Source organism: Mytilus galloprovincialis, chromosome 7 (genome assembly GCF_965363235.1).
Source record: "Mytilus galloprovincialis chromosome 7, xbMytGall1.hap1.1, whole genome shotgun sequence".
Taxonomy (NCBI): Eukaryota; Metazoa; Mollusca; class Bivalvia; order Mytilida; family Mytilidae; genus Mytilus; species Mytilus galloprovincialis.
Genome location: NC_134844.1, coordinates 44128710 through 44142495, shown reverse-complemented (window position 1 = coordinate 44142495; position 13786 = coordinate 44128710). Strand labels below are relative to the sequence as shown.

Here is a 13786-nt window from a genome sequence, read left to right as displayed (position 1 = left end):
ATAAGAGGAAAACAACGAAACAAAAGAAACACTGAAGTGCAACAGACTTAGAACTATAGCTGATATCAAATCCAAAAATATGTTCTATGAACCTGCCTGCCAACTAGCATGGCCGACATGGCTAAAAATGGAACAAACGGGTAAAATACAAGTATAGTACATTATCTTGCAAACTGCTAAAAATAGAAAAATGATATGATCTACTTATTGTCTATTTTATTTTAAAACTGTCAGACGACTACTTACATAAATTATTGACCTTAAATGACTAATTTCACCGATTTTATTATTATTACATAGTAACTAAGAGAAACTCTTTTTTCAATCAACAAGACAAGACAACAAAAAAAGTCCCCCCCCCCCAAGTTCAAAATCTTCAGGCGCCCTGTAATGATTTGTTATACCAATAATATAAATATAATTGTTGTATTTCTGCTTATATCTGATAAACTATACTAGACAGATAGAAACTTAAAGGCAGCAAAAATGATCAGCAAGACAAGATCTACAAATAAACTTGTACTCTCATGTAATAGTCTGACGACCCTTTCTTGCTGTGTTGCCCTTTTGATATGGATTTTTACCATTTTTAGCGTTTCTGCCTAATATATTATAAACTGTTATCACAGAGGTATGTCTCGCCTTTTTGTAATTTTGATAATGGAAATATTGAAATTAAAGGAGCATTACTTTAACATGTAAGTTATGCAAATATTCAAAGTCTATGAACCATGAATGAAGGTATATGGCTGAACAATCTCCATGGAAATAAGATGTGCCAATGCTAATACTACTGATTACCAAATATCATTGACTTATCACAAGTAGTTCCCTTTAAACAAATAACTTGTAAACAAGGTAAAAGTTTCAAAGTCAATTAATTAACTATGATGAGGGGTTGGGGCTTTATGATATCATTGGAAATAAGACTTGCAAATGCCAATAAATTTGCATACTAAATATCATTGACTAAATATTAACAGTTCATCTTAATCTGATCTAATCACAAACTAATACATATAAACTAAGCAAATGTTTCAAAGTTAATAGACCATGACTGAGGAGGCAGGTTAAATTTTGTCCATGGAAATGAGATGTGAGTAATGGATGGCTGACTTCAATAATAACAAGTGTCATGGTTTCCCAAATTTTATAATCAGAGAATGTTTAAATGGCTTTTAATCGATAGTTTTTCAAGACTTTGAACCATGGTTAACTACTGGCAACTTTTTTATTCATAGTCTTTTTAAAGTGCTTAAACAAAGTAAATCAATATCTAACTTGAATAGTTTTATTTTAAATTCTATCAATGATAAAGTCATTAACATTTTTTACATATTAACTCATAAAAACACCTTGCAATAAGTAACAAGTAAAATTAACAATCATTGTATATACCATTAACAAATTGCACTTTTAAAGCCCTCAGTTATCTTTACATAACAAGCTATTTTAACATAAGTTTAAGTCCATAGTTTTATGACAATAACATAGTTCTAAAGACATGCAAATGAAACATTTAACTTTAAATATCTCTGCTGCAAGAAATCAGGAATGAAATCACAAATAAATTTCAAAAAAATATTAAATACAAAACTTATGAAAATAAAAAAAATAATAATTTATTATAACTGCTTTGTACATTGGCTGACTTGAAATAATTTTCTACTGAAATGTCAGAGCAAACATCAACTATAAAGTTGACAGAACCTGTGCTGAACAAGCATACTTCACCAGACAGAACCTGTGCTGAACAAACATACTTCTCCAGACAGAACCTATGCTGAACAAGCATACTTCACCAGACAGAACCTGTGCTAAACCAGCATACTTCTCCAGACAGAACCTGAGCTGAACAAGCATACGTCTCCAGCCAGAACCTGTACTGAACAAGCATGCTTCACCAGACAAAACCTGTGTTGAACAAGCATACTTCACCAGACTGAACCTGTGCTGAACCAGCATACTTATTCAGACAGAACCTGTACTGAACAAGCATACCAGACAGAACCAATTTATACAGCAATGAAAATTAAAAAAAAAATCGATTGGTTGGAGTTTTTTTTTGTGTCTCAGCATCTAATAGACATAATTTCAGAAAATTTAAAACAATTTACTCTTCATAAATCGTTTTGATGAGCCCAACGAATGAATAGGGCTTTATTACTTTATTAGGACTTTTAAAATTTTTGTTCCAAGAGTCATTGATCAATCGTTTGAGAACCAAACTACATCTGAAAATACACAATTATAAGTCTAGAATCTTTCATAGTAGTTTAATTCTGTTAACAGATTATTTCATATGTAATTATTGTCATGCAGTATACTGCAGTTAAAGGGTTTCAAATTTTTAATATTTAATTGGTTAATCAGACTTAAGACTTAAATATCATGCATGAACAAAATATATCACCCTGTTATTTTGTGAACACAAAAAAATATGTATAACTGGAATATACAAATAAAATAATAAAAATACTTAAAATTATAAACAAATTTAATTAGAAATCAGTGACATAATCTAAAAAAAAAAATTATGTAATAAGTGAAGAAACAAAATATATTTACACATCTAGCAACATTGTAGGGATGTTAATTAACTAAAGTAGGCACTTAAATGATATTGACAATAATAATAAATAATGATATAAACAATCCACAATGGTATTATTTTGAATAAAATGACTTCTTATCTATATACCAGACACACATTTCTTAATTAATGATTCATGTATCCTGTCCCCTACTTATTTAAACACACCAAAATCTATTCTTGAGACTTTTAAAACATTATAAATATCCTATTTTTGTTTTAACATTAGGATGTCCTATTTCTTAGAACTAGATTTATATGGCACAAAATGAAACACAACCTTTCTAGAAACACCCTTCTGACTAATAAATTGTATTTGCTAGACAAATATGATTAAAAATTGAAATCTATGTATTTGATGTATAACTCACGGGTTTTTTTTCTCAATGAAATTCAATTTTATCTGAAGCTTTCACCTAATATTTGCATTAAATAAAAAAAGGTTTGAAGAGGGAACATTGTTAGCTAAACAATTAACTTTTGAAAAAATAAAATTTTGTCAATTCTATTATTTTTAAAAGATAAAACATGTATTTACATTTATAATTGAATTATAATTGTATATTGCAATAAATGACAACCACAATAAAAATAAGTAGATGTGACATGACTAACAATGAGACAAGTCCATAAAGGCCAAGGACAAATATGTGAATAATCACAGATCATCAAAGTACCTTCAACAATTAGCAAACCCATACTGTACATGATCAATACAGTTAACAAAACCTGAGCACCGTTATAAATTAAGCACCTTATCTGTGTCTATCAATAATTACATTATCTAACATTTTCTAGCAATATATTAATACAGTTATAAAATATACAAAGCTTTATACATAACAAAAATTAACAAATTAAAAAAATGTCCATGAAAATGCTACTGCCTGTAAATATAAGGCAAATTCAGCAGTTTTTCTATTTATAAAGAGACATGACTTGAGAACCGTAGAAGTGATCATACCCAAATTCCTACTTGATCTGTGTTAAGTGAAATAAGCCCTGTGGTTAAATTTAATAACATTTGGTTGAGGCAAACTAAAGAGAACTAAAACCAATTTTTGGACTGATAGGGATCAAGGGTAAAACTAAATACCCATCATTTGGCAGCAATTAATAACAAACATACCTAGTTTTTAACAAGTTTAGAAAAACAAAAGCCATGTTAAATTTTATCATGCACATATTTGGTTGTTAAGCCCCTGTTCCTATAGGAGTCTACAGTGTAAACAACATAAATGCAAAAATGTGTTCAAATTGCCATTTATATTAAATTCTTTGCTTCACATTAAGTTATGAGGTATTTAAAGACAAGCCATCTATAAACAATCAAAATGGCTTCCAATATAAAGATATAACAATATTTCAGAATTTTTTCTTGCAATAAATATCTAAGATACATATTATTAAATTATTATACTATGAATTGCATTCTGAATAAAATATATATCTAGAATGAGCAATACCTTACAATTTTTTTTTAAACTACATTATCTCAGTGCATGTATATAAAATGAACTTTAGTCATACCCTGACAGCTTTCTGTTTATAATTTCAGTATAAATAAGAGTATTTTAATGTGAGTACAGAAACTTGTTTAAGCTTCTTGATTTATGGAATATCTTCTTTTGTTAGTCCAATTACAAACAAATGATACATTCTCTTAGAGGACAGCAAAACTTGTGAAATCCATGTCCTGAAATAAATTACAATGAACTTATAATAATGTAGAAAAAAAATTGCAATTAACTGTGTTTAAATGATCTTGATAACTATAACAAACTGCCTTTACAATAAAAGCACTTTATGTTAAATTTTCCCTTAGTAGGCAATGAGCAATCTGATTTCAGCATTAAATTGTGATGCTGCTATACCATCTTACTAACTCAATCCTATAAACTGATACATTTCACGATGATCTATTTTCAACTTAAAAAAAACACCATAAGCCATTCAAAGTGCCTGTACCAAGTCAAGAATAAGCTCTATTTGCATAGTTTTTAATAATGGAACAGTGTGTTTTCTTGCTTTACAGGAAATTCAGATATTATTGACTGCATTTCTTATTGCAATTTTGTCATTCTGGAACAAAACGCAATTATTATTTTAGCAATATGGAGGATAATTCCGTTTCATTAATATAAACAAAATCCAAACTGTGAGTTTAAATTATTGTGATAACAACCGTGTTGCATTTTTCGCAATAATAAAAACATCACAATAACTACTGAATTTACAGATTCAAATCAAAATGACTGCTTTCAAGCAGGTCTTAAAGGTCTGCTTCTAAAGTAATTCTTAATTTTCATATATATTACTGTATCGAAAAATATTGTCAGACAATGAATGTCACTTTCTCAACCTTCATAAAATATTATATAGCATAAAACAAGGGTGGTGTTGACCTGGCTTTAAGATTCATAGCCATATTATTCTTCATACCACCCTTATAAAACACATGGAACTATATGGATTAAATTTATAGACAATGACTTAATAGATAAATAGAATGTAGGTAACAGTGACAACTCACCACAAGGAAATATGAGTACTCCAGGTTCCACATGAGATACAGTCTCAGTTAATTGAATATTACAGTTTCTGCAACTCCTGCAAGTAAAAGACTAGTTAATTTTCAAATTAAGATGCGACAAAATTAATGTTCTAAAATTGATGAATATTTTAATAATAAAATATTCATTTTTGTTTGTTTGTTTTTGTTTGGGTTTTTTTATTTTGTCATTTATTATTTAAGAAATTGAGATTACTGTACTTAAAAAATTTATGAAGACAACATTTGTATAGTAAATGCTCTAAATTTTTATTTTTTGTACCATACTGCAACTAATAAAATAATTACCTGTTTTAAAGTAAATACATGTATCACTATAAAACAGTAAATTGTGTATCATATGAGCATTAACAGCTTAAAATATCAGAGACAAGTTAGATTTTTTTGGGGGGGAAAATACATTTTTTATAAGATTTAGTCATAGACACATTTCAAAAAGATGTGTCTAATTTAGATGCAGTCACAAATTCAAAAGAAACAATAGTCATCCAAAAGAAAACATAAACTCTGCCAATGGATGACAGGGCTAAAAAATGCCTTAAGGTTAAAACATTTACGCACTCATCGATATTAGTCTTAATCTTTCTACATACAGCTGAATCAGATTTAAGTTCATACAAGTTATGCATATTGAAATAAACTGGATTTTTTTCCAGCAAAAACTAATTAAAATGGCATATTTAAGGGTTCTTTCAAAATCTCAAAATATATAAAATTGTTATTTTAAAAAAACAATTGATAAACCTGTTAATTTTGGTACTGGTACCCCAATGACTCTCCATATCCTCTCTGTAACGTCTGCTGGTCAAACTGTGATCTGTAGTCATGTAGAGCTGAAGTAGAGAGAAAAATATAAATTAAGAAGCACCATCATATATTCATTATTAGCACTAGAAGTCTGTTTGGGTTGTAGATAAATGGATATCAGATAAGCAAGCAATATTGGATAATCTTTTTAACCAAGTCTCTTAGAAAAGATTATAAAAAGTTCTGTGACAACATGTGACCATTACCATATGTAATGACAATGATATACTTAGGCCGTGTTCACAATGACCTAAACTCAGTGTTGTGTAAGTGTAACTGACACGTAAACTAAACAAAATTACGTTCCCATTGATAAAATTCAATGATTACATGTAGTGTAAAACATGTTTTGTCTACATGCAGTCGATACTCGATGTAGGCTTTGTGTAGATTAAGTGTACACAAAACTAGGCATTTAAAACATTAGTTTCATCGTGTATATTTAAGGAAGAAACAATTTTTGAATAAAATTGATATTTATAACAATTGTTAATAAAGTTCTTTACAGAAATATTTGTCTAAACTTGATATATTTATTTGGTTTTTTTTTTTAATTTAACGTAGCTTTATTAAGCCCTTTTCAAGACTCAAAGCAGCATCATTACCGAACACATAATTCATTTGAAAATTAAAGTCTTTCCGAATCGACTTGACTTGCACAGAAATGTTTGCTACTGGTCTTTTCTCAAACAACGATTCACTCATAAATGCATTACTTAAAAAGTGTGAGGTAAATGTATTGTTTGTCTAGTACATGTATCTCGAATCCGTTAAATTACCCTTAAAACTATAAAAAAACATTACCCCTCCCTTTGCCAAATACTCCTTGGAGAAGAAATACCATTTGAAACAAACAGAAAAGATAGGAATATAGTGATCCCTAATATATCATTCCTTCTTCTCCTTCAATCTCTGTACCGATGTACATGTAATGCATTGGCTTTATGAGAATAAAAATATATATTCTTTGCCTGTAAGCACGCTGCTGCAGCCTACGTTTTCTAATGCTTAATCGAGACATCTTTATTATTTTTAAACTACTGCAAATCATCAAAATGGCTTTCATAAAAGCAACCACTTAACTTAAAAAAAAGGGGGGGTATTTGGTTAATTTATCTGAGCCAGAAATTTTCCGCGCAAACGTTTTATTCCGGTTTTTTTTTCGATGCTGGTAATCAATTTTTTTTTCAACATTTAACACTATAATGTATGGGGAAACTCTTGATTTAGAATATTTTTGTATCATCTGAAGAACTTTTTTTTTATCCAATTGGGGTTCGGAATATTTCCATCGATACTCACCCCCGATTTGAAGTCAAATGGTCGTTCCCTTACTGCTAGAAAAGTTGTCCGAAAACTTTGCATTCGGTTCTACGTAATGAACATTTAATTGACATAGAGTTTACAAGTGTGAACAAATCTTATGTACAGGTAATTAAACAAGGTGTATAGATGTGAACAAATTTAATGTGAAACCAATGTCCAGTACATTAAACTAATGGTAAACAAGTTTACTGTACATGGCGTTTGGTGTGAACACGGCCTTAGTTCTTCAGCTTAACTTGACAATTAGTAATGGTTCTTAACTAAAACATATTTTAAAGAGATGGAAGATTTGCAATTAAAAAATACATCCATTGAGGTCATTGAAAATAGTTAACATTCCATTTTAGGATTGTCCCCTCTTTTAAAAATTTGATTATCATTTACAGACAACATTTAAACAAATATTAAAATATGTATTACCATACTGTCTTGCTCTTCTACTCTTACATCTTCTGTTATACCTTCTTTCTGATTGTTCACTAAGAACTGTAACTACAAATTCAGTAATATAAATATGAAAACCATGTTGTTGTTTTTATCTTTTTTAATTCAGACACATGAAATCTTTTAAAAGCATACTGAATTATAATATCAATCACCATCAAGACATATGAGTCGTATTTTACCAAAAATGGGGGGAAAATCAACACTTTTGCTTATTTTATACTCCTATGCTACTTAAGTATCTTATTAATTATAGAGTTCTAAATTTCAAACTGAGAAGGTCACTTAATTTAAGCAAAGAACTAATATATTACCTCTGGCATAAGTGTATTTGGTTTCTTTGTCCATAGGTAAGAATCTAACTTCTCTAGTAAACTATGTGTAACATTTCTGTAAATACATATACATATATAGAGCTAGATTTACAATACAAATCAATTGATATGATGCTATTTGTGCATCTTCATTACTATTGACCCCATTTGTACTTAATAGCCCATATTGTCCCTCAACTTCTCAAAAACTGCACCAGCTTAACTGTGTTGAAATCAGGGAGTTCAATCTTGCAATATGTGGTCCATAAACCCTTTCTAAATGTATTCATAGTAATATATGACAACCTTAATGCCCTTCTCAAAGGTAAAAGTGAGTTAAGAGTAAAAATATGCAAAAATCAGGTTGGGGTGGAAGTCATTGGTAGGCCACTTTATTGATGGTGTATGTTATAGGTTTTTACTATTATCCTAAATGCATTCATAGGTATCGGTAATTAGAAAACATGATGTATATGGTCATATAATTGTACTGATTCCTTTATATTAAATAATAAGCATACCTTTGTTGTCTATGAATGAATGAACTAAGAACACATGATTGGAAGAAAGGGAGAGAAAACATCTCATCTGTCATGTTACAGTCTTTTATAACCTGGACTGTAGTTACTGGTCCTAAGTTCTGTAACATCAACTGTCCTATAGCATTCCATGTAATAGGTGTGCAAGTAGAAATGGAATGGTCATCTCCGCCTTCTGACCATGACACTAACTGGTCATTTGATTGCTCAGAGTTCGTTGCTGCAGTATTTTGGTGATTAAATGAGGAAAACTGACCCAGAAACCATTTCCAATCTTCCACTGAACTTGGAAGTATCCCTGCAAAGAGGATATGACATAATAAACCTTATAAGCTAATTTGGGAATGATTGACACTTTTTTAAAACTATTGACCCTATACAATAATAATTTGTCCTTTTTGGCATCAAAATTCTATGGGAAACTTTGTGATGTCCAGTAATCATGGTGGAAAAAAGTGAATAGGCGTAAAGCATGTTAAGATGTTTTCATAAGCTGAACTTATCAATGAAATACCAAACAGTTACATTATCTCTTGATTTGGCTTAAAACCTCTCTTCCCAGTGTTACATTTTGAGATGTGAAGAGTCCAATTCAAATTATCTTAAGCATGATATCAATTTTCCCAAAATATTCTTTCTAAAAAGTAATCATTCTTATGAATACAAAATACTTTGAATTTATTTATTTTTTTTAATATCAATCTTTTTGGCTTTAGGATAAGTTGTATTTTTATGGATTTGCCAAAGTCTGAATACATTTAGCCTGTGGAAAAAATGATTTTATTGAATTAAGGAATTTGTGGTTTACCTATACCTACAAAATCCATCAAATTGGTATTTGAAAAATTATGCTGAATCCTCAGTATCCTAAGGAATTGATGTTATAGAATTACTGTACCAGTGTTTTTATTTACCAAGATTACAATCAAAACTTCTAGATCATTTCTTAATCATGATGCATCTTCAGTCCCAATGAAAATAAATTTGGACATCTATGTTACAAAGATAAATATGTATAAAATTGAACAAACCATTAGGTTGATTATTATCCAGAAGTGTCACATCGTTAAGATACAGTATAAGTATTAGCATCTCCTCAAATCTTTCCTTAGGTTTCAACAAAACTAGCAAACCATTCCAATATCTGAAATTGAATAATACGAACTGACAAATTCTTACAAAATATGTCATTTTACCAGAAAAGAGTGATGATTAATTTAAGCTTTGATATGAAATTGGTAAATACTGCAATAACAAGTATGTGCTCATAGTACACGGATTCCCCATCAGCACTATCATTTTTTATGATTAGTGGACCGTGAAATTAGAGTAAAAAGTCTAATTTGACATTAAAAGTATAAAGGTCATATCATAGAACATGTGTACTAAGTTTCAAGTAGATTGGACTTCAACATAAATGGGGCATTATAACTGAGGCATAAAAATAATGTTGCAGATTTATCCTTATATGAATCCATTTTAGGAGTCTAAATAAATTCTGATGTAACTTAAAGGTAAACCATAAATCATAAATGGTAGATAGCAAATTTATTCTTTAGACATATGATTTTTCACAGATTTTGCAAGAGAATACATTGAGTATCTATAATACTAAAATTACGAGGTCCAATTTGTCAGCCGTCATCACGTAAAAACGACGAATCAAAGAATTCAACTTTATATATAACTAATATGGTACAAAGGTGTAGATTAAAAATTACACCACTCCATGCCCTTTTGTTTTCCACGTAATTAATATTGCCAATAATTAAGAAGTTCCGGGTCGAGTCCGATACCGATACCAATAGTATATTCACCTGTTACCGATTACCTCATCTGTACGTTCCGCATCTGACAGGCGCACCAGCAAACGATGTAATCAGGATTAATATGCTATATAGTATTACACTGGTCATAATCACAGGGTTGACACTACTTAATTGTCAAATTGTTACCTATTGTAGTATTTTAATCAGTTAGACTTTCTAAGATAACAATACAAATACTAAAAATCTGGACTAAAATAAGGCGTATAGGTACAGTTTTCAATTTGTTAGCGGGCATGACGTAAAACAGCGAATCAAAGAATTCAATATTTATAACTAATATAGGACAATGCTGTTGATTAAAAAATACTCCATTCCAGGACCTTTTGTTTTCCAAATAATTAATATTATCAATAATTGATAAGTTCCAGTTCGACGAGTTCAAACAGAAAGATTTGAAAGCAGAGAAAACTGTGTATCTTATAATCAGCATGACTTTATCAGATGACAATACTAATACTAAAATAAGGCTTGCGCATAGTTATATACTTTAATTCAGTCACGGACCCGCGATATACGGGTGTGTTCTAGTCTAAATAAATTTTATTCGCATAAAAAACAAACATAATAATCAATCCTAACTTTAATTCGAAATGGGGATTTTCCTCCATGACAAATATAAAATCTTCATGGTAGTACATGTACTTAGATGATAATTGATAATATTTTACATCACATCAATAAAATTCCTATTCTGTTATACAATAATCAAACCTTAACAAGCTTATGACTTTTAAAACAACTGCTCTCTTACCCCTCTTTCTTGCATAGGTTCAAATGGTGCTGTATCACATTTTCATTGGTTACTGATATCACATGATCAATTATGTCTTGGTCATTCCATTTCAAACAGTGGCTCCATGGTCTGTCAAAATGAAGAGATAAAGTTTAAATTAATGAAAACAAATCATAAGGGGCACTGACTGCCAAAGAGTGGGCCTGCTCCAGTCAAGCTTCAGTGATTCCCTAAATAATCAAAAATTTCCAACAAAATAGGGGGGGGGCTTGGCCCCTTGCCACACCCCCCCCCCCCCCCAAAAAAAAAATCTGCCTCTGTTAGATTATAAAAATTTCATTCCATAACCATTGTCATTGTTAAAAGTGTACCCATCCATGACACAAATTAGTAAATGGCAAAATGCACAGCTAAAAAACATAAAACCAAAAAATTGATCTTATACATTATCTTGTACATGTATTACAATTATATGCCTAAAAAAAATTACAATTATCATTGTTGAAATAACTTGGAATAGAATTATATGGATAATTAATTACCTTGGATTACAGCTCTCATCCATAACTTTCTCTTTATGGTTTGCAGTCTGGAGTAATATTTCTAGCCATTTCTTAACAATCATTTCATTTTCATAAAAACTGTGCCTGTTCAAGCAATAAAATGAAAAACATTTATATTCTATACACATTTATATAACGTTCTTTTAAATCTTCAAGAGAAAAAAAATTACTCAAATTAACAAACCTTCAGTATTCCTATGTCCCCCAGATGGTTCTGGGGAAAACAAAATGTTATAACATAAATATATCTTATCTGTTAACGAAATAATATGATTGATTGCATAACATATGTTAGGCGAAGAAACCAAAGGAACATTCAAACAAAAAAGACCTGTCAATGCTAAACATGATGTTAAACAAAAGACACGTCATTAAAAGAAATATATTCATTTAAGGCCAGACTTTTTTTATTATCTGTTTAACGAGATCCGCCGACTCCACCTTTCCCGATTTTAGAATAAAAATAAAAGTAGTGCTTCTTACTTTTATTATTATTTTTCCCGCCGACTGTTACGAAATCCTCAGAAAAAAATAAAATGTGTTGTTCACGATACTCGCTTTCAGTCAATTTCGTTATCGGTAATATTTAATTTTTACCAAGTCAATGAAACAGCAATTTTCATTTAAAAGGAAAGAAATTCAAGGCATAAACGATATATTTTCTTCTAAAAGATTTTTAAGCTGGTGGCATGCTTTTCATACTTGTTACACGAGAGCGTACATCAAATCATTCTAACTTTCGGCAAAATCAGTTATTACTTCATCAGAACTTGATGAAATTAGCCTAAAGTAAACTTGTCGTCCATGTATTGCATTAGAAACGTCATATTCCTTTCCAAATAGCGTATCAAACATCGTTTATTTTTGTAAATTTTTCTTCGTCCGACATTTAAATTTGTAGAACTACGGACCGGAATCGGGATTTCAGCGGAAACGGACCCGCTATGACCGAAATCCGGATTCTTGCGATAATGACTACAGACGCATGAATGGCACTGCTGACAGACAAAAATTGATCCCAAAAGGGAAAATTACGCATTCCACACGCATTAACATACTTTTGGTTAGATCTTCTTGATTAATGTATATATTTCCATGTATAAGCATTGTTTCAATTTATAGGTTAAGGTTGCTTAACTCTGGGACTATTACACCAGAGACATATATACACATGTGTATATATATGTCTCTGCATACACTAAGAGTTCCTGACTGGGTGACTGGTATATACATATATAGTGTATATGCAGCGAGGTTGATATATTTGAGTGGTGCCATGGATCTATATTAGTGGAAATACAGAATCAAAACATAGTTTTTATGTTTATATTAATAGAAGGGTTAACCAGAGACATATATAAACTATATGTATTTATATCTCTAGGTTAATATACTGGTCTGTTCTCATTTCATTGTTCTTGTATTTTGATAAATTCTGAAAAAAAAAAAAAAAAAAGTCACTAAAAATGGTTTTATTTTTATTTTTAATGTCGACTGGACCAATTTTGCACTTTTATTTTTTTTTTTATTTCGCCCCCTCGACCCTAATTTTTTACAAATTTTCTCGTTAAACAGATAAAATAAAAAGTCTGGCCTAATGGTATAAGAGGAAATATATCTGGTAGTATAAACTGCTTTGGTAAATGCAGTACTTGAGAAAATCTTAACAGTTAAAAATAGAACAACTTACCCAGGGCTGTCTGTGACCCTTGGTTTCATAAATTTATAGAAATAGGTTTCCACTGGCAGCAAATAAAGGTCACAGAAGAAGATGATATCCTGTGGACAAACTGTAGCAACATCTACACACAAGTCTATAGCTTTTGTTGGATTCAGCTCAAATAACCTGGAAAAAAAACAATATCAACAAGTAAAACTTTGAGCTACTGCTCACTGATGTAACCACGCCGAAATATTTCAGTAAACAGTAAGTTGTTGAGTGATGAATTGGCTATCATGTGTAAAATGATACAAATGTTTAGTAAACAAGAAGTCGTTGAGTGATGAATCTGAAAACGCATCACACGGTATAGCTGACTTATATGAACCCTGAACAAATTTCAGAA

The 13786-nt window shown here is 30.3% G+C and overlaps 1 protein-coding gene across 2 annotated transcripts in view; it reads right to left on the bottom strand.

The window, feature by feature from the left end:
* Window positions 1-1275: 1275 nt before the first annotated feature.
* Window positions 1276-13786, bottom strand: part of LOC143083080 (uncharacterized) — a 36410-nt gene continuing 23899 nt past the window's right edge. For both annotated transcript variants that reach the window (XM_076259276.1, XM_076259277.1), the window contains 10 exons: window positions 13411-13566; window positions 11700-11804; window positions 11176-11286; window positions 9627-9739; window positions 8578-8893; window positions 8057-8132; window positions 7719-7790; window positions 5910-5998; window positions 5127-5203; window positions 1276-4289 (listed from right to left, as the gene is read on the bottom strand). In XM_076259276.1, coding sequence (XP_076115391.1) covers window positions 4234-4289; window positions 5127-5203; window positions 5910-5998; window positions 7719-7790; window positions 8057-8132; window positions 8578-8893; window positions 9627-9739; window positions 11176-11286; window positions 11700-11804; window positions 13411-13566 — 1171 coding nt within the window. In that variant the 3' untranslated portion in view covers window positions 1276-4233. The remainder of the gene's footprint in view (window positions 4290-5126; window positions 5204-5909; window positions 5999-7718; window positions 7791-8056; window positions 8133-8577; window positions 8894-9626; window positions 9740-11175; window positions 11287-11699; window positions 11805-13410; window positions 13567-13786) is intronic.